The sequence below is a fragment of the Falco cherrug genome, chromosome 2, assembly GCF_023634085.1.
Source record: "Falco cherrug isolate bFalChe1 chromosome 2, bFalChe1.pri, whole genome shotgun sequence".
Lineage (NCBI taxonomy): Eukaryota > Metazoa > Chordata > Aves > Falconiformes > Falconidae > Falco > Falco cherrug.
Window position 1 is genome coordinate 117,854,853 of NC_073698.1, and position 15,698 is coordinate 117,870,550.

General features: G+C 40.4%; 1 protein-coding gene across 5 annotated transcripts in view; it reads right to left on the reverse strand.

The window, feature by feature from the left end:
• PHLDB2 (pleckstrin homology like domain family B member 2) overlaps positions 1-15,698 on the reverse strand; it is a 126,391-nt gene that overhangs the window by 10,027 nt on the left and 100,666 nt on the right. For 4 of the 5 annotated variants that reach the window (XM_055702082.1, XM_055702083.1, XM_055702084.1 and 1 more), the window contains 4 exons: positions 13,051-13,194; positions 11,202-11,342; positions 10,489-10,588; positions 2,906-3,113 (listed from right to left, as the gene is read on the reverse strand). In XM_055702082.1, the coding sequence (XP_055558057.1) occupies positions 2,906-3,113; positions 10,489-10,588; positions 11,202-11,342; positions 13,051-13,194 (593 nt within the window). The remainder of the gene's footprint in view (positions 1-2,905; positions 3,114-10,488; positions 10,589-11,201; positions 11,343-13,050; positions 13,195-15,698) is intronic. The other variant, XM_055702085.1, reaches the window with a different exon arrangement.

Genomic DNA, 15,698 nt, shown 5'->3' on the forward strand with positions numbered 1-15,698 from the left:
TGTAGACTGTCTCTAGTTTGTGTCGCACTGAGCTCACCATCAAAAAATGCTCGAAAAAAATAAGGAGGACTAAGAGATATGCATAAAGGCCATTCAGTGACGGTGTCAGGAAGGATCTACTATTTCAAGTAACCAGCACGCCAAAGAAACAAGGGTAGTCACAAAGAGCGCTAGCTCCTGGCCCAGCACAACGCAGCTATCACCTCTGCCTGTCCTTTTTTCTGTTGTTCCTTTTCTCCAATACAATGTCTTTGTCACATCTCAATTTAACAGCCATTTCAACTGTGGCATTTCCACGGCATGCTCTCCATTTTATTCTTCATCTTATGCTGTTCGAGAAAAACAGCTGGCGTTAAATATTACTGCATTACCATTACTAAGGCCATTAGACTAAAGCACAACACGAGGAAACAGAATGGATTCAGCTGTTTAGGGCAGAGAGAAACTTGACTTGGGATTGCACTGAAAACGCTACCTGACCACTCAAGTGGACGTGGGTGTCAAGCAGCAGATTTGTTCGTGCTACTTAACAGCATACAGACCAGTGTGAAGGGACACGGGTAGAATGGAAGTAGGCCAGATTGAGTCATGGACAAGGAAAAGAAAAAAAGTAAGAACAACATCCTTTACTTTCTGAGCATACCTCTAACGCTCATGCCTGTAAGATGAGCGGGTTTGTCAGAAGTGTGACAGTCTTCAGAAGACATTTCTCTGATACTGGGGATATGTTTCATGACAGGATACAAGACAATATAAAAATAACATATGTCATTTAACCCGAGCTTGCAGAAAAGGTATAATCCATCTGGAATTTGTTTGAGCTCTAAAAGCTTACTGGCTCTGAAAAAAATGAGGCCACTGACTTAGATGCCCAAGTCTAGTTTGACCAAAGTTTGTTTGCTGGGCCAAAAGAATGTACATCAAATAACTTCAATAAAAGCAACGGGGCCATAAATTAAGTCATTTGAGCAACCTGGAAGACATTTAATTGCAGTAGGTTTTCCCACATTAAACTGGTTAACACTTCAGCTTAGTTAAATTATTTCATCCTTCATTTGCTTATCCTTCTCCCAGAAATTAATGCACAGCAGGAGATCACAATCTCTGAAACCTCAGCCATGAAAAATAAGTTGGTAATGAACCTTGGAGCAGCTACTGTTTGGTGAATTGATGAATGACTACAGCAGTTCAGTCTCTTCTGTACTTTGAGCACAGACAGATTTTATGCATTTCCAGCAAAGAAAAGTCTCTCTCACCTTATAAGAGGTAAAATATATATTTTAAATATGTCAGAACAAAGCATCATAAAATGTTTTCCTTTCAAGTCTGATATGGCTAGAAAAGATTCTCAAACATCTAAATCAACATGAATTGGTTTTGCCTAAGGAAAGTTTTATCAAGGAAAGTTAACTGCCTATCTTCCAAGTTTTATCAACAAGATCAGTCGACACTTTTCTTCCCTCACTAAAGTTTGCCTTGTGAGAAACTGAAAGAGGTGTTGAAATGGGTCCTTTTCTGGTTTTTAGATTGGTTTGGGGTTTTTGTGTGTGGGTTGTGTTTTTTTTTTTTTTTCTTCCAGCATTGGCTGGAAGCTACAGAAGAGCCAGAGGGAGGCAGAAGGGCAAACAGCATCAGTGAAATTCAACAGCTGTCCTGGGCTGAAGACTCCACTTACTGGATAGCCCCAAGGTAGCTCAGACACTTGCCATCTTCCTCCAAAATCATCAGAGCAGCACGCCAAAGAGAAACAGATTTCATACCACTGCAATGTTAGATCACTGCACAGATAAAGTTAATTCACAGCCTGATACCAGCTATCAGAAACTTGCCAACCATGCATGTATTTAAAACAGAAATCCCCCAAAACCTGAGCCCTAATGTTTTTACTTCAAAAAAAACCCCAAAACTCAACCAACCAAAGGAAAAAAAAAACAACCCAACACCCAAACAAAAACCAGCAAAAAAACCAGTCAGCAGAATGAGTGCCACTGGTATTTTCTGAAACCCCTAACACTGCAGTGATAACGGCTACAAGAGACAAATCAGTGGGTTGATACCCTGTTACAGGAATCAGATGCTTAATAAAGCACGACATGCTAGCCAAAAAAGCTGTCCTTGTGTTCACAAGGGATTCTTAATGCTGTGACAACGTTGTACTTAATTATCAGCCTCCACTTACGCTTGTGAAACTGCTGGGGCAGGGCTGCAAGGAGAAATGAAAGCGCTATCATTAAAACCAGGCTGTTGGAAGAAAATTGTTCGCACATGATTTTGAGCCTCTGCTGGACTTTTAACACAGATCACCGACGTTCCTTTTATCTGAGGAGTGCTGCATGAGCTGACAGCCTCTGAGGATGAGGAAAACATCTGAGGGCTCAAAGCCCTTCGGTGTCATCTCTCTATTTTTACTGACCCAGAACAGGGAGAGGAAAAAAAGACTGCCAGAGGAACCCGAAGTGTTTCAACATAAGGCTCCAGTAAGTTAACACGCTGGACTTGCGGAGCAAGTGTACTTCATTGCTGGCAGATGTCTTCTGAGACATTTCCTATCACAGGAAATTCCTTCCCCAGAGTGACCAGGGAAGGAAGCTCAGGTATTACCCACTCTGAGAAGAGCATCGACGATGCATCATCATTTCAGTTCAGGACTGACACCGATTTCTCTGTGGCCTTCAAGCATTACCACTCAGCCTCTCCGTATTTTTGTTTTCCATTTTTAAATAAACAGGCGAGACGATAGTTAAACCTGATCCCAAAGGGCTACACAAATATGCCTGTCTAATGATTTCAGATTTTTCTTAACCAGTTAGCAGCACCCATATTACCATAGCATCAACACGTACATATTCTCTTTTTTCATCATAACCCTGTGACCATTACTACATCAAAAAGAAAGATGACTTACCTGGAAATGTTATCTGGTGAGCATGCCGATATGCTTGTCTCCATACTGTCAGAACTGTCTAAGCTTAATGTATCAAAGGCGTGGTCCTTGTAACTGCGGTCTGGGTAATGGAAACTATTCAGATACACATTTGATTCGGACGCTGTTCTGCTGTAGAACTCAGGGGACTTCTGCCTTTGGTTTTCACAGATACGCTGATGGTTATACCCTACAGAGTACAGAGGAAACATTGGTTTTACACAGAACTTTTGTGACCCAAACATAACCTGTTAGCAGCACCAGCATGTTGAACACCACCACAGTCTTAACTGTGCTGTGACCAAGGTACTGCAATGTTATGGTTAATTTCACATGTTAATCATAACTGAAATGAAACCTTTAAATACTTGGTTTACCTTTGGCGGACACAAATAAATGCTGAACAGTATGGCTGATTTTTCAATATATATTCTTGTACGTGTATATATACTTAAATATATAAAAATTTAATTTGAATTAGTGAAATTTACATTTGAAAATGAAAATTAAGCCTAATCTGGAAAGTAATACAGCTAAACTCAGGGATCTAGAAAAACTAATAGTGATTAAAGAGAAAAAAAAAAAAAAGGTCCTGATATTTGACGGTCTTGAGTACTTGTTTGGTTGATGTTGCTGAATGTGTATTTAATACACATTAAGGAACTTTGCTTTCTGGTAACTGCAAGTTGGGCTTTTAGTTTCAGCTGAAATTACACAGGCTACTTGTTGCATCATCAAAGTTACTAGTGTAGAGGTACTTTGCTGGAGCTCTGAAGCTGCAGTTCGCCCTACATGATTGAAACAGACCCCTACAGTGCAATTACTGTAAAGAAAAATATGGTTGATGCAACATTTAAGGTCTTCACGCTGTTATTTTTCCACAAAATTATCCTTTCTGAAAGGTCATCCTTGAACACAGGGAACGTTGTTTGGCTACGTCTCCTTTAAAAATATTTCTTCAGAATTATTTTTATTTCATGTCTCCATTGCTCTTTATCAATAATGCAGCAGTATTTACACAGGCTTCCAGAGGTTGTTGAGCTTGCCTGATGAAGAGGAGAGTATAATGACAGTTGTCGTTTCAGCTGCTGAAGTTATTTTACAGCGCCCTTTTACGGTTTGTTTAATCTATGTGATTACAAATGCAAGTGGCCTGCTCGTCCTTTCCTTCAATGAATGCGAGAAGCGAGACCTTCTTACAGTGCTGATACTCACTGGCGTTTACAATACTCTCTCTGCACATTCCTGACCCAAAATCTGAGCTGGCGGCAGAGCTGGGAGATTAGGAAGGGCTGTTAGACTACACAGAAACCTCCCATCCATATGGGAAGGCAGCCACAGACATCCCGCACATTTAAGGTAAACAGACATAGGAAAAATGCAGACAACCGGACAAATTGCTGCAAAGTCAAGATAAAAATTTTTTACTAGACACCATTAAGACACTGATGTTAGGGGAAACATGCTTAAAGTGGGAATATCTTCCTGCCTTATTCTTATCATCTAGCTGCACATACGAGGTTACTGCCTGGTACTTTGTGCCATGCTGGAGTGGGGAGAGTCCCAGTTCAGGGAGCCAACAACCACAGCTCTACCTTGGAAAGGCCAGAATATTCTCCAAAAGGTATCTGAAAAGCATGACTGAAGCAGAATAAATAAAGCCTATTATTAAGGTAATCATGCCCTACAAGCATTTCCAAGGTACATATGTTTCCTCCTCCCACCTCGCTTCCCTCTGTACTATACAAAGGTTTCTGGTAGACAATTAAAGCTGGTTTCCAAGGAACTAATAGGACTTTAATTGCCATTTGAAAGAACACTAAGTTTCAATAAAAGTTCAATTCCACCGATTAGTAAATGAGACAAAAGGGACACAAATCCACCCCGGCAGTCACAGGTAATAGCGTCACACAACACAGGTGTTACTGATTCACATGTGCGGTTTGGTTTATTCCCGTTGCTATGGCAAATGCTGCTGTTACTGCGGATAAGCAATTACCTTTCATACTCGAACCTTTGGAATGACTAATTGCTCCTGTGAAATCGTTATCAATTATTCATTATGGAAAGAGAGAGAAAAAAAACAAACAAAAAAAAGCAAATTACTGAAAGAACTTTATTTAAATGCATGTTTTTCTATTGAGCCCTTGGCAAACACCTTGCCTGCTCAGAAGTCTCAACTCCACCTCTTACATTTCACTGAAAAATCAACTCATCTAAAAGGCACAGAGAAACACAGCAATATTACAAATACTCTCCTAAAGGAAAGTCAACGTTCCATGAAAATAAAGAACCCATTTTCACCTAAAGCATATTACCAGTTACATTTACATAATCATGCAAACGTAACTAAACACTGCAAGAAATACACATCCGTTAGATGGCAAAATGAGACGCACTCACATGAACAGAGCAGAACTCGACATTCTCTTGTTCTCCTCATGCCATAAGCAACAGGCAGTTCAAAGCTCAGGATCAGCTGCATCCCGACACGGAGCAGCCTCGCGACCAGCCCCACGGACACTGCGCAGGCACAATCTGTTGCTTAGGAATTTTTAGCTGCTCAGGTGCCTATTTACAGAACATGCACTTAAAAAAATCGGACTCCTTGTAAGACCCAGCACTCCACTACAAGTTTCCCACAAGCCAAGACTTGTATCAGCCAAGTCTAAGCTGATACAAAAGCTAAAATGTTTCTTGTTGCGTTGCTTGCATTTTCTGTAGTAAAACAGTTGTTAACAGCCATACTGTTGAGTAAAATGTTGCAAATATCCATAAAGCCGTATCATTAAAAAGATATCTCTATATATATTCCAAAGGAGTTATTGCAGAATCAGAAAAACCAGATATACCACCACAAGATTATGGTGAGGTCAGAACTATAGCTGAAAGCTGTTACTGAAAGCGGCACTGTCAAGTATGTTAAAAAAACCCTCAGTATTTCAGATCACAGTATGTTTTGGGGTTGTTTTTTGTTGTTGTTGTTGTGTTGGTTTTTTGGTTTTTTTTCCCCCCTTCCCAAAGATCGACATTAACATGACAAGAGACACTTTTTGTATGGAAACATGCCAAGGTAGGAAGCCCACATCTGTCTACCTTGTCATTGTCACCCACAGATCTGCAAAAATTTCTGTATTTTCTGTTCTACTTGTGCGGCTATAAGCAAAGAAGCAAAAAATTAGGCCTGCACAAAGCTGTAGCTCTGCAGATATTAGCATTAATCAGAAGTTTTGTTGTGACAGGTTATTTAACAGCGTGAAAAAAAGAATTTTTGAAGTGCTATCATTATTTAGCAATTATTTAAAATTTGTCCAAGATTTTGGGAAATACTTGACAGTGCTGATGCAACCGGTACATTTGCCAGAACATGACAGTGATAGATACAGCCAGGTAAAGGGATGTTTTCATACCTTTTCTGGCTTTTCCTGAGTTTGATAAGAGAAAGAATATAAAAAATAAAGAAAAAATAAAGCAAACTGCTTTGAAAAGCTTATCATTTGTACATATATATATACCTTGTCTTCAGTATATTGTTTTTTCTGTAGATCTTAGAAAGAATACAAATAATCATCTTGCTGGTACCCAACTTCTCTGTCCCAACAGTTTGCTCTCAGTGCTGTGTCTGGTCCTACATCTTAAGCATTCCCTCTTCCCTTCTGGATTCCATCCTGCTCTCACAGGGACTGAGCTGACAACCCCCCGCTCCTCGCTCCTGCCTCTCCTTGTGCAGGTTTTTGGTCCCCAGCACCCCACGGGAGGTTCTGGGGTGCAGTTTCACATCTCTAGACTGTGCCAAATAGCAGCTTCTTCATTCTTTTGGTTTTTTTGCACATGGTTTGCTTGCAAAGGCATGTGCACGGGAGGTGAATTTATACAGTCCTTCAAAAAGACTTCATGAACGGCTGCTAAGAAATAGCTTTTTTCATTAATGATTTATATCGAAGACGCATCCTCTTAAACATTTTATAAGTTGTTCTTAACTCAGGCTATGCTTACTGACTGACTGTTTATTTCAAGAACAATTCTTGAACTACATGACTGACTAAACACAGTTTTGGTAATCCTGGAATAAAGACTGTTTAGTACTTTAAAATCTACGAAAATTTTCCTACTGAATCCAGACATTACTTGCTCCTGCACAAAAAAAATGAGATTGAAATCCATGTTCAAACTCAAGTGCCTGTTCTTCATTTCCTGACTGAATCTTCAACTTTTTCATCTCAAATTTTTACATTTACCTTCTTGGACTGCAAGAAGAAAAGCTGGAAAAAGCTTATTAGAGAAAACTCATTTTAGACCATTAGTAGTTTAGTGATAATTGTCAGGTATTATCTTTAAACTACGTGAGCTGCCACTTCCTCCAGGCACCACTGAACGTACTTGTTCTCACATCTATACATACACGCTGAAACATCTGGTCTGGAAGTTTGCTCAATGTTTTTAAGCCCTAATGAACGCAGCAAGCTACTAATACCGCTTCAGGAGCGCATCATCCTTTTTGCGTAGCAGTCTGTGGGACAGTGCATGACAGCCAGCGCTCCGAAGTGCGTAGATGAAGTGACGTTTATCATGTGAGACCCTAGCTTGCCACTGAGCTGGGCTACATCCAGCATCACCGCGCTTGGTGCAGGTGTATGTAAACCCCAGACACCCGCACCATTTGCAATACATCACCTCGAACACAGAAAACTGGTGGAGTGAAAAACCTGCCAAGTGGGAAAAGAAACGCAAGGAAAGCAAGCAGTGGCTCAGTACACTTGACAAGTCCAGAACACTTTTTATCTATACATCACCTATTTTAAGTGAACAACTAATTTTTGGAGCAGGAAATGAAGCAAGAGCATATTTTTCAGTATAAGCCATTATCTATACATTTGCAGAGTTCCACTCCTTTGGTAGAAAATCTTACCTCTCCAAAATACTCGCTTAGGTCCAAGAAGGTAAACCTGATCTACCTCAAGAATGTTTTTTGTAAGAAATAAGTGTATTTATTATATAATAAACATTTATCACAGAGCGATGGAAAAAAAGATCATCCCCAAGGATGTCCACTGACATGACATATGCCTTGGTTTTGGCTTGGTTCTCAATGATGTACTTAAAGATGCCTGCTGAAATCAGTCTTAGTTACACAGACTGAAGCCCCACTGATTTTAGTGGAAGTCACATAAGGTTTCAGAATTTTAATTGACAATAGTATTCCATTTCACTTGTACTGGGTGGTACGTTTAAATACTACGTCATGTTCAAAACATTTCCCAAATCTCACTGTCCCACAGAAACGAACTTTCTTTACTCATGACTTTGAAGAAAAGCTTGGGTTTCCTCCGCGTGCTGCATGGGGGTAGGAGGTGCTAGGGGAAACCAGAAATCACACCGAGTGGAACTCGGTCCCTTCCCTGCTCATACGACGACATTCACTAAGGCTGCGGCTATAAGGCTGAATGAAAGGTGCCTGAAGCCTGTTGCTCTGGCCCTTCTGTAGAGCTGGATAGAAATACCCCAGGATCTGACTCTAGCCACCTGACTCGGATGTCTCCATCCTTGCCGAGTTCTGCAGTGCAGCGCAGAAAGAGCCCTTGACAAATTTTTGTAGTGTTGACAAGACAAAGGAGCGTTCCCCAACCTAGGAACATGACACTTCAGAGCAAGAGAAAGCAGTTATACCCCTGAAGCTCCTCCAACAGCCATAAATTCAGGGAGCTTCACGTCAGACAACCCTTCGTTAACTACTAGGAGAGGCAGTCAAGCCACAAACAATCCCTGCATTCCTGTATCCTTTGTGGTTTGACTCTGTCTCCTACTGTGCAAATCCTGTGACGGTTCAAGCAAAGCACCTGTCAGCAGCATTATTTCCCTTCGGCAGAGCTGATGCTTCAGAAAAGGACATGTAGAACCGTCCTCTTTCCCAGTAGAAATTAATCCCTTAAGACTCTCTTCGTAAGTTAGCATTTCCATTCAAACCAGCTCTTTCAAACAATAACGGTCAACTCGCATGGCAGGCAGTATAGCACACGATTCCTCGTGACATATGACAAGTGCTGTGCCAAGTGCCTTAATGAATACATCTCTCTCACACTCTCCTACCTCTCTTCTTCGTCAGGCCACTGTTCAGTTTTGGTTTGTGAGCTTTCTTTCTTTCTCACCCTTAGGACAAGAAATCTGACACTACTCTTAAAATGATCTTCGTTGCATGGTGAGAAAAAAAATAAGTGTTAAAACTGGTTGATTTATTTTTAAAACTCTTATCTTTGCCTGTGTTAGGTTTGGTAACACTTCGTAATTGTGCTTTAGGTCACACACAAATTCCCTTTTGCAACCATTTTGCAGAAATATTTCTAATTTTAAACACTTGACCTCTTGTCAAAGTTTAGTCAAAACATCCTTAACTGATTTTCAAGCTGAAACAAAGTGTTTTCTGCACAACGGCACAAGGCCTGAACGTACTCGCAAGCCACTCCGCCCTTGCACACGCACTACATCCAAGCAGCTTTCCAAGCCGAGCACGAAGTTCCTTTTGTATCGCATCTGAAATACTTCAAGGTAAGTTAGCCAGACATGGCAGGCTTGTGGAAGGCTCGCCGCAGATCTGAGGCTCAAAACCAACAAATCCCAACAGGATCAGCTTTATAAAGCAAATGTAGTAAGTCACGATCCCTCCTCAGCGAGCTCTGTCTTTGTGTTGAGCCACCTCGGTGCGTGTGGCTGACCTCAGCCGCCCTCTCTGACCTTTCCCAGCTGGAAGCGCTGGAAGTCCCAGGGCAGCAGGATGGAGCCCACCTCAGCTCGGGCTTAGCGCAGCCCTGCGGAAGGGCCTCTGGCACTTCTACTGATAACAATGATGCAGATGCTGGAAAGCAAATAAACTGACAGATGGCACTGAAGAGCAACTCCATCTGAAGACAGGACACATGAATAATGCATCTCGATAAAGCAGAAATTATGTGTATGGACTCAAGCTGACAAACAACAGACACCGAATCCCATAGCCTACAACACCACGTTTCAAAGATGTAACTTTCTTTTGCATCCAGAATTGCCGTGTCCCTATTACAAAAATGCAGCTATCTAGCCACGATAGAACACACCTTTCCTATTTTGTAGCCCAAATATTTAAAACCACTTAAAATACCGCAGCTACAGATTCTCAAAAGGTATCTTTGTCCAGGCAAAAACATATGCCCATGAAAAACAGTTTTTAAGATTACAACATGAAAAGATTTTAAAAAGGAATAAAAAAAGAAAGCAATGCATAATATATTGCCCCAAAATCACTCACAGAAATTACCCAGTTAACCCAGTGTGTATTTTTTGATATGCTTTTCTTGTTTACTGGATTATATTTGGTGACCACATGCTTCAAAACTACATGTGCACCTACCTCATAAACTTAATATCTTATTTTGCCAGCATCTGAAAATTACATTTAAAGCTTGCTTTTTTCACCAAGAAGGGAACTTTTATTTTACAGCCCTGTTGATTACAGCAACACTGGTTTCAGGCTTAGTTCCTGCAAAACTGAACACTGACTTTGACCAGAAATGAACCAAATAAAAAGGTCTTACCTTTGTGCATTCTTCTTGACTCCGACTCTTTGGTCATGGTTGCCAGGCAGTGAGGAAGTACGCTGCCACAGCTGTTGCTCTGTCCTAATGGTAAGTGCCCCTGCGGAAATTTTGTAAATACATGCTTAAAACTACGCTTCAAGACGGTTTTTTGTATCAGCGACTAATGGTAAAATAAACTCGCTTCGTCATGGGTATTAGCATCACGTCAGATCAGTCAGCCATGGCTGTTTCTGTTGTGTGCAGCCTCTGTTAGGCCAAGATGTTCTCAAAGTAGTACCTCCACCCCCCTGCTGTTTGCTGATGTACCACATCACCAACAGAGTTATTTTCACTTCATACACAACCTTATCCTTACCATTTAGAGGTCTTAGGTAGGAAGGAAACCAACCTGTTGTGTCTCTAGAACCGATTTAAACTAGCTTGAAAATAAAGTCCTTGAAAGAATAATCGTGCATTTATGATTCATGTACTACAGCCCAGCATTTCCAGAGGTCAGAATAAAGGCTGGAAGTGCAGAGGGCTTCACAGATATATAGATATATATATATATATTCCCATATGTCAATAAACCTGAAGTCCTTTCACAGCCAATTTCAGATCTGAATTTGCAGGATTACACATAGCTGACAGTGCTACCCATCCTCACCTCTAACATCATACAGGTTTTTGTATAGACACTGGAAAGCTGTTAGTAACATGCAACTACGTACTTTAGATGCGACACTTCGCCCAAGCGTAGAGCTGTTGAAGTGCGGTGATACAGATGGAGTCGTTTTCTTGCGAGGTAAAGTATCGCTCATGTACATGCATTCCCTGTGCTGCTTCTTGCGCTCTTCCAGATTTCTGAAATGCTTCAAATGTAATTTGTTACAGTTTTGACAAAATGAATTGACCTACTTGGTCAGTTATGCTCTACATGGCATATACTGCAGGTGGTAAGCTGGGAACTTCACTGGAAAGAACGAAATCTAAAATACAGAGTACCTCCTGCTTCCCAGTGCTTTCAAGGATTTCTACAAAGGTCACATTAAAATCATGCTGATTAAGAAAGCACCTTAAATGCATGTGCACATTTTGTGTACATGTCCTTGTACCTTGTATTTTTTTTATAAAACTCTAGTCTGGCGTAAAAGTGGAACCCAATTACAAAGGAAAGCATTTATTTACAAGTTACTGTAATGAATTGGTGGCTTAAAACCAATACAGCTTTTGAGGCATTGTTCAAATGTATATGCAAAATTCGTTTAGGATTTCAAATGTAGCCACTTGTACTTTATCGCTGCAAATCTTCTAGCAGTTACAAAGGCTCCTAAGTATTAGTATTTGCCTCTGGACTGTTTATATGAGGAGAAATTTGGTTCAGTAACATTCAATAAATACATTGTGTTGCTTTTTAAGTAGCAGTGCCTTTAAGTGCAACTTTCTGCCAGCACAATCAACTTATGATCTATCCTATCACTCTAAAAACTTCACACACAGATCAACTTCATGGCCACCATAACAAAACCAACCAACCAAAATAATCCCAACTGATCAGCTTTGAATCTGTTACCTGTTGTTGTCTGCGGTGTTTCTTAGCTGGCAGAGGTGGAGGTGTATCAGTTAAAGGAATAGGATCTACATGAGTAGCCATGACCTCAGGCCAATGGACTGATGGAAGTTGAGCAATAGAGCGAGGAGAAAGAGAGTGAGGAAACACAAATCCAGAACAGAGAGGTGATCTTAGCTTTATAGAAAAAAGAGAAATTACACACAGAGTTTTCTTTTTGGAATTGCTCAAAAGATATGGCACATACAAGCTGCAGTTTTAGCACTGTGTTTGTTGGAGCATTTAGCAGGAAAGGAGACGTGTTGTATTGCAACTCTCAAGGCATATAGAACTACCAGAAGCAGCACAGAAACACCAAATTCTAAACCAGTTGCTGCCTTATTGCAACACAAAGGCATTACATTCATAAAGTTATTACATTCCTTTAAAAGGGGATTTATTCAAAACTTGCTATGGTCACCACCAAAGGTAAAAAACATCACAAACAATGAGAAAAAGTGAGAATAAGCTAGAAGACAGACTGGACAGACTCCGTGGAATAGCTAAGATAAGTAGAAGCTACCCATCTCCCACAAATAATCAAGACACATTTCTACCACTTCACAGGAAAAAAACCCAAAAGAGCAGCTACAGAACACATGAAATGAACACCTAAGCACCACTGATCAAGTCATCATTAATCATGTCCGCAGACCCTTCACCAAAGGTGCATTACACTGCAGTGTTTAACAGGCAAAGATTATCACTAATTGCTGCTTGGGTCATAAGCATTCGGGTTTTTTAGCCTTCAAAGTCCCACCTACATCACCAAAGACACTTTACAGCTGGAGCCATCCTCCAGCTCTACTATTAAACTGTTACCTGACTCAGTAACTGGCAGGCAGCAGCTTGCCTTAGGGTCCATTTGTTACAGGTTGAATTATGAAAAGAAAAAAAACAATGATAAAAAAAAAAAAAAGGCAGCCATGAAAAGAACAGTGCAAACAAAGGGAAATGTCTCTCAAACAAACCTCTTTATTTTGTGGCTGGCTCGTCAGCACAGCCGTGGTAGGCTCAGTGGCAACTGCTTCAGCATCTGTGGGGGGCTGAGTGGAAGGGGATATATTCGTGGAATTGCCATACAGCTCACTAATTTCACTTACACTGATATAGCCCTAAAAGGAGGAATTCAGAAGTTAAAAGGAGCAAAAGCCAAAAGACGTGCAAGAGTATTAATGTATCCAGTACGATGAAAGTTAGTTTAGAGTGATACAGCCAAATATGTTATCATTGAAATACTTCATCATAAATAAAATTATCATCAAGCTTTTTCAAATATTGAATATTTGGATTCCGAAAATTTTCTTCGTTTGTTTAATCAAAAAGCAAATGTACATTAAGTGACCAAAAGACTTTACTAAAATGTAAATACCCTTTAGAAATTATGTGGTGCTTGCTCAGGAAAGCAGATTGGGGAAAAGGAAGAACAAATCTTATTCACCCATCTTTTTTTTTTTCTTCTTCCCCCCCCCGCCATGTTTAAATAAAGTAACTTACTCTAATTTATTGCTTGCCTAACTGTTAAGCTAGTTTGAGTAAACCACATGACTATCAGAACTGGGAAGAACTTACAAGCCATTGCTACTCTATAAATTATGCAGACACAACACCTTCCATCAGCATTTTCTGGAAGTTGTTTTTAATTTTTAGGTGTTACCAGGAGATCAGGTAAGATGCCGTTAGTGTTAGCCCCATATCTATTATAATTTGCCTTTTTAATTATTATTATTATTAAACAATCATACAGGACGTTACGGTCTGAGGAAGGGCACGGACATCAGTGCGCTTCTGCCTGCAGAGAAGATTCATGCAGGCAGATTTGAGATATAATGGCAGACCATAATTACTGCATGGTTTTGGCGTTAACTGAACAAATGTGGTTTAAAAACTAAAATACAGATTCTAATCCATGGTGTATAGGATGCCAGACTGTAAAAAGTCTAATGCCCTAACTTCTTATCCATAGAAAACAAAACTATGCAAAAGGAAGAATAAATCACTGTTGAAGCAATGTCATAAAAATGAGATAGAAATATGCTTATTTTTTAAATCAAGATGCTAAGCTGCTTTGAAATTAAGAAGGTTCGAAGGGGCTAGGTTTCTATTACATTCCAGCATGCAGACATGCCAGTATGTATACTTCAGCAATTCAGTAAAAGAAGCCACAGATGGCTATAGTATTTCTTCTTTTTAAAAAAGCATGAATTTAACCATGATCATAGAAGGCACATTGAAAAATATACCAACTCTACTATCTATTAGCATAATTTTCTATGCATTTTATCAGTTATTTCAAGCAGATACACAGTAATGGAAAATTAAGTATCACACTGCAAACACAGCACTCTAGAAATAGTAGGCAAACCTTAACTGATATTATTTGATGAACTATTAAATGATTAGGAGACTGAGTAAGACACTAAAATTTACCTCTTGAAACATGTGGCCATACTACAGTAAAATAGATTCCAGTATGAACAAACAAAAAGCTTGCTTAAGCATCTTGTAGTGGCAGTGTATCAGTAACTGAAACTTGCCACGTCTATATTCAATAGAGGATAAAAGCACTTTCACCATTACATGGAAAACATCCAGTTCGGACTCAACACCCCAGTGGGGATTCACCATGGGGTTAAAAAAAAAAAAAAAGCAAATAACTAATGACTGTGCTGTGCACGAGCTCATGCCCTTATCCTTATTAAACTAAATAAATGGTTTCAAGTCAGGTTAGGCATCCAAGTCATTTTGTCAACACTGAATTTTTTTTAGGCATTGATTTTCCTCACTTAATTAAGTACTGGGGTAAGCATCTTGCCTCTTGATGTGAGGTCACGTCACGCTGTTACTGTGCATGCAGGGAGTGAGCTTCACGATGGATGGAAGCGAGTTAGAAGTGTGTGCTCTGTGAAGGGGGGCTGGGAAATGCTGGACCGCAGACGCGACTGATACGTGAGCGACCGCAGGGTGAAATTAACTTCTGCGTGCAGGCGGCCTGCTTAAGCCTGGGTACCATTTGGTGCCTGGTTTTTAAAGGTGCCGGAACAGTCGGAGAAAAATTAAACTGGACTGAGACGAACATAACATCTGGCAAGGAAAGGCATTTCTTCTATAGGACAGAACCTATGGGGACACGGAGCATGAAACAGGTAACCCATGCTGCTCCATCTCTCCTTTGCCATGAAGGAAGTCCTGACTTCGCTGCAGCAAACAGAATGACACCGCTGAATAATCCATTTCAATAAAAAAAAAAGTGTCAGGCTCACTTAATGTAGTTGCATTTTGAAACATCTGTGATTAAGCAAACCATTACACGGATACAAAGACAAAAATCAGTGACAGCACCCACTCTCTAGAGAGCGAATTAAACAGATCCATCTCAAGATGAAAAAATGAAGCTTAGACTGGCCAGATATCTTGGCGGGAGGTCAGATGTCCAGGTCAGAACGCAGCCTAGGACACTGAAAGCCTAAGCAACTGCAACACGGCTCACGGTGAGGATGGGTGCTCAACCCCGCTGGCATGTGGGGCATCAGGAACTGGGGGGCCAATTAAGCAAAATCTCATTTCCCCGGTGCTGCAAGGACACGTGGTTGCTTTAGTCTTCAAAAGCCCAGCTTCC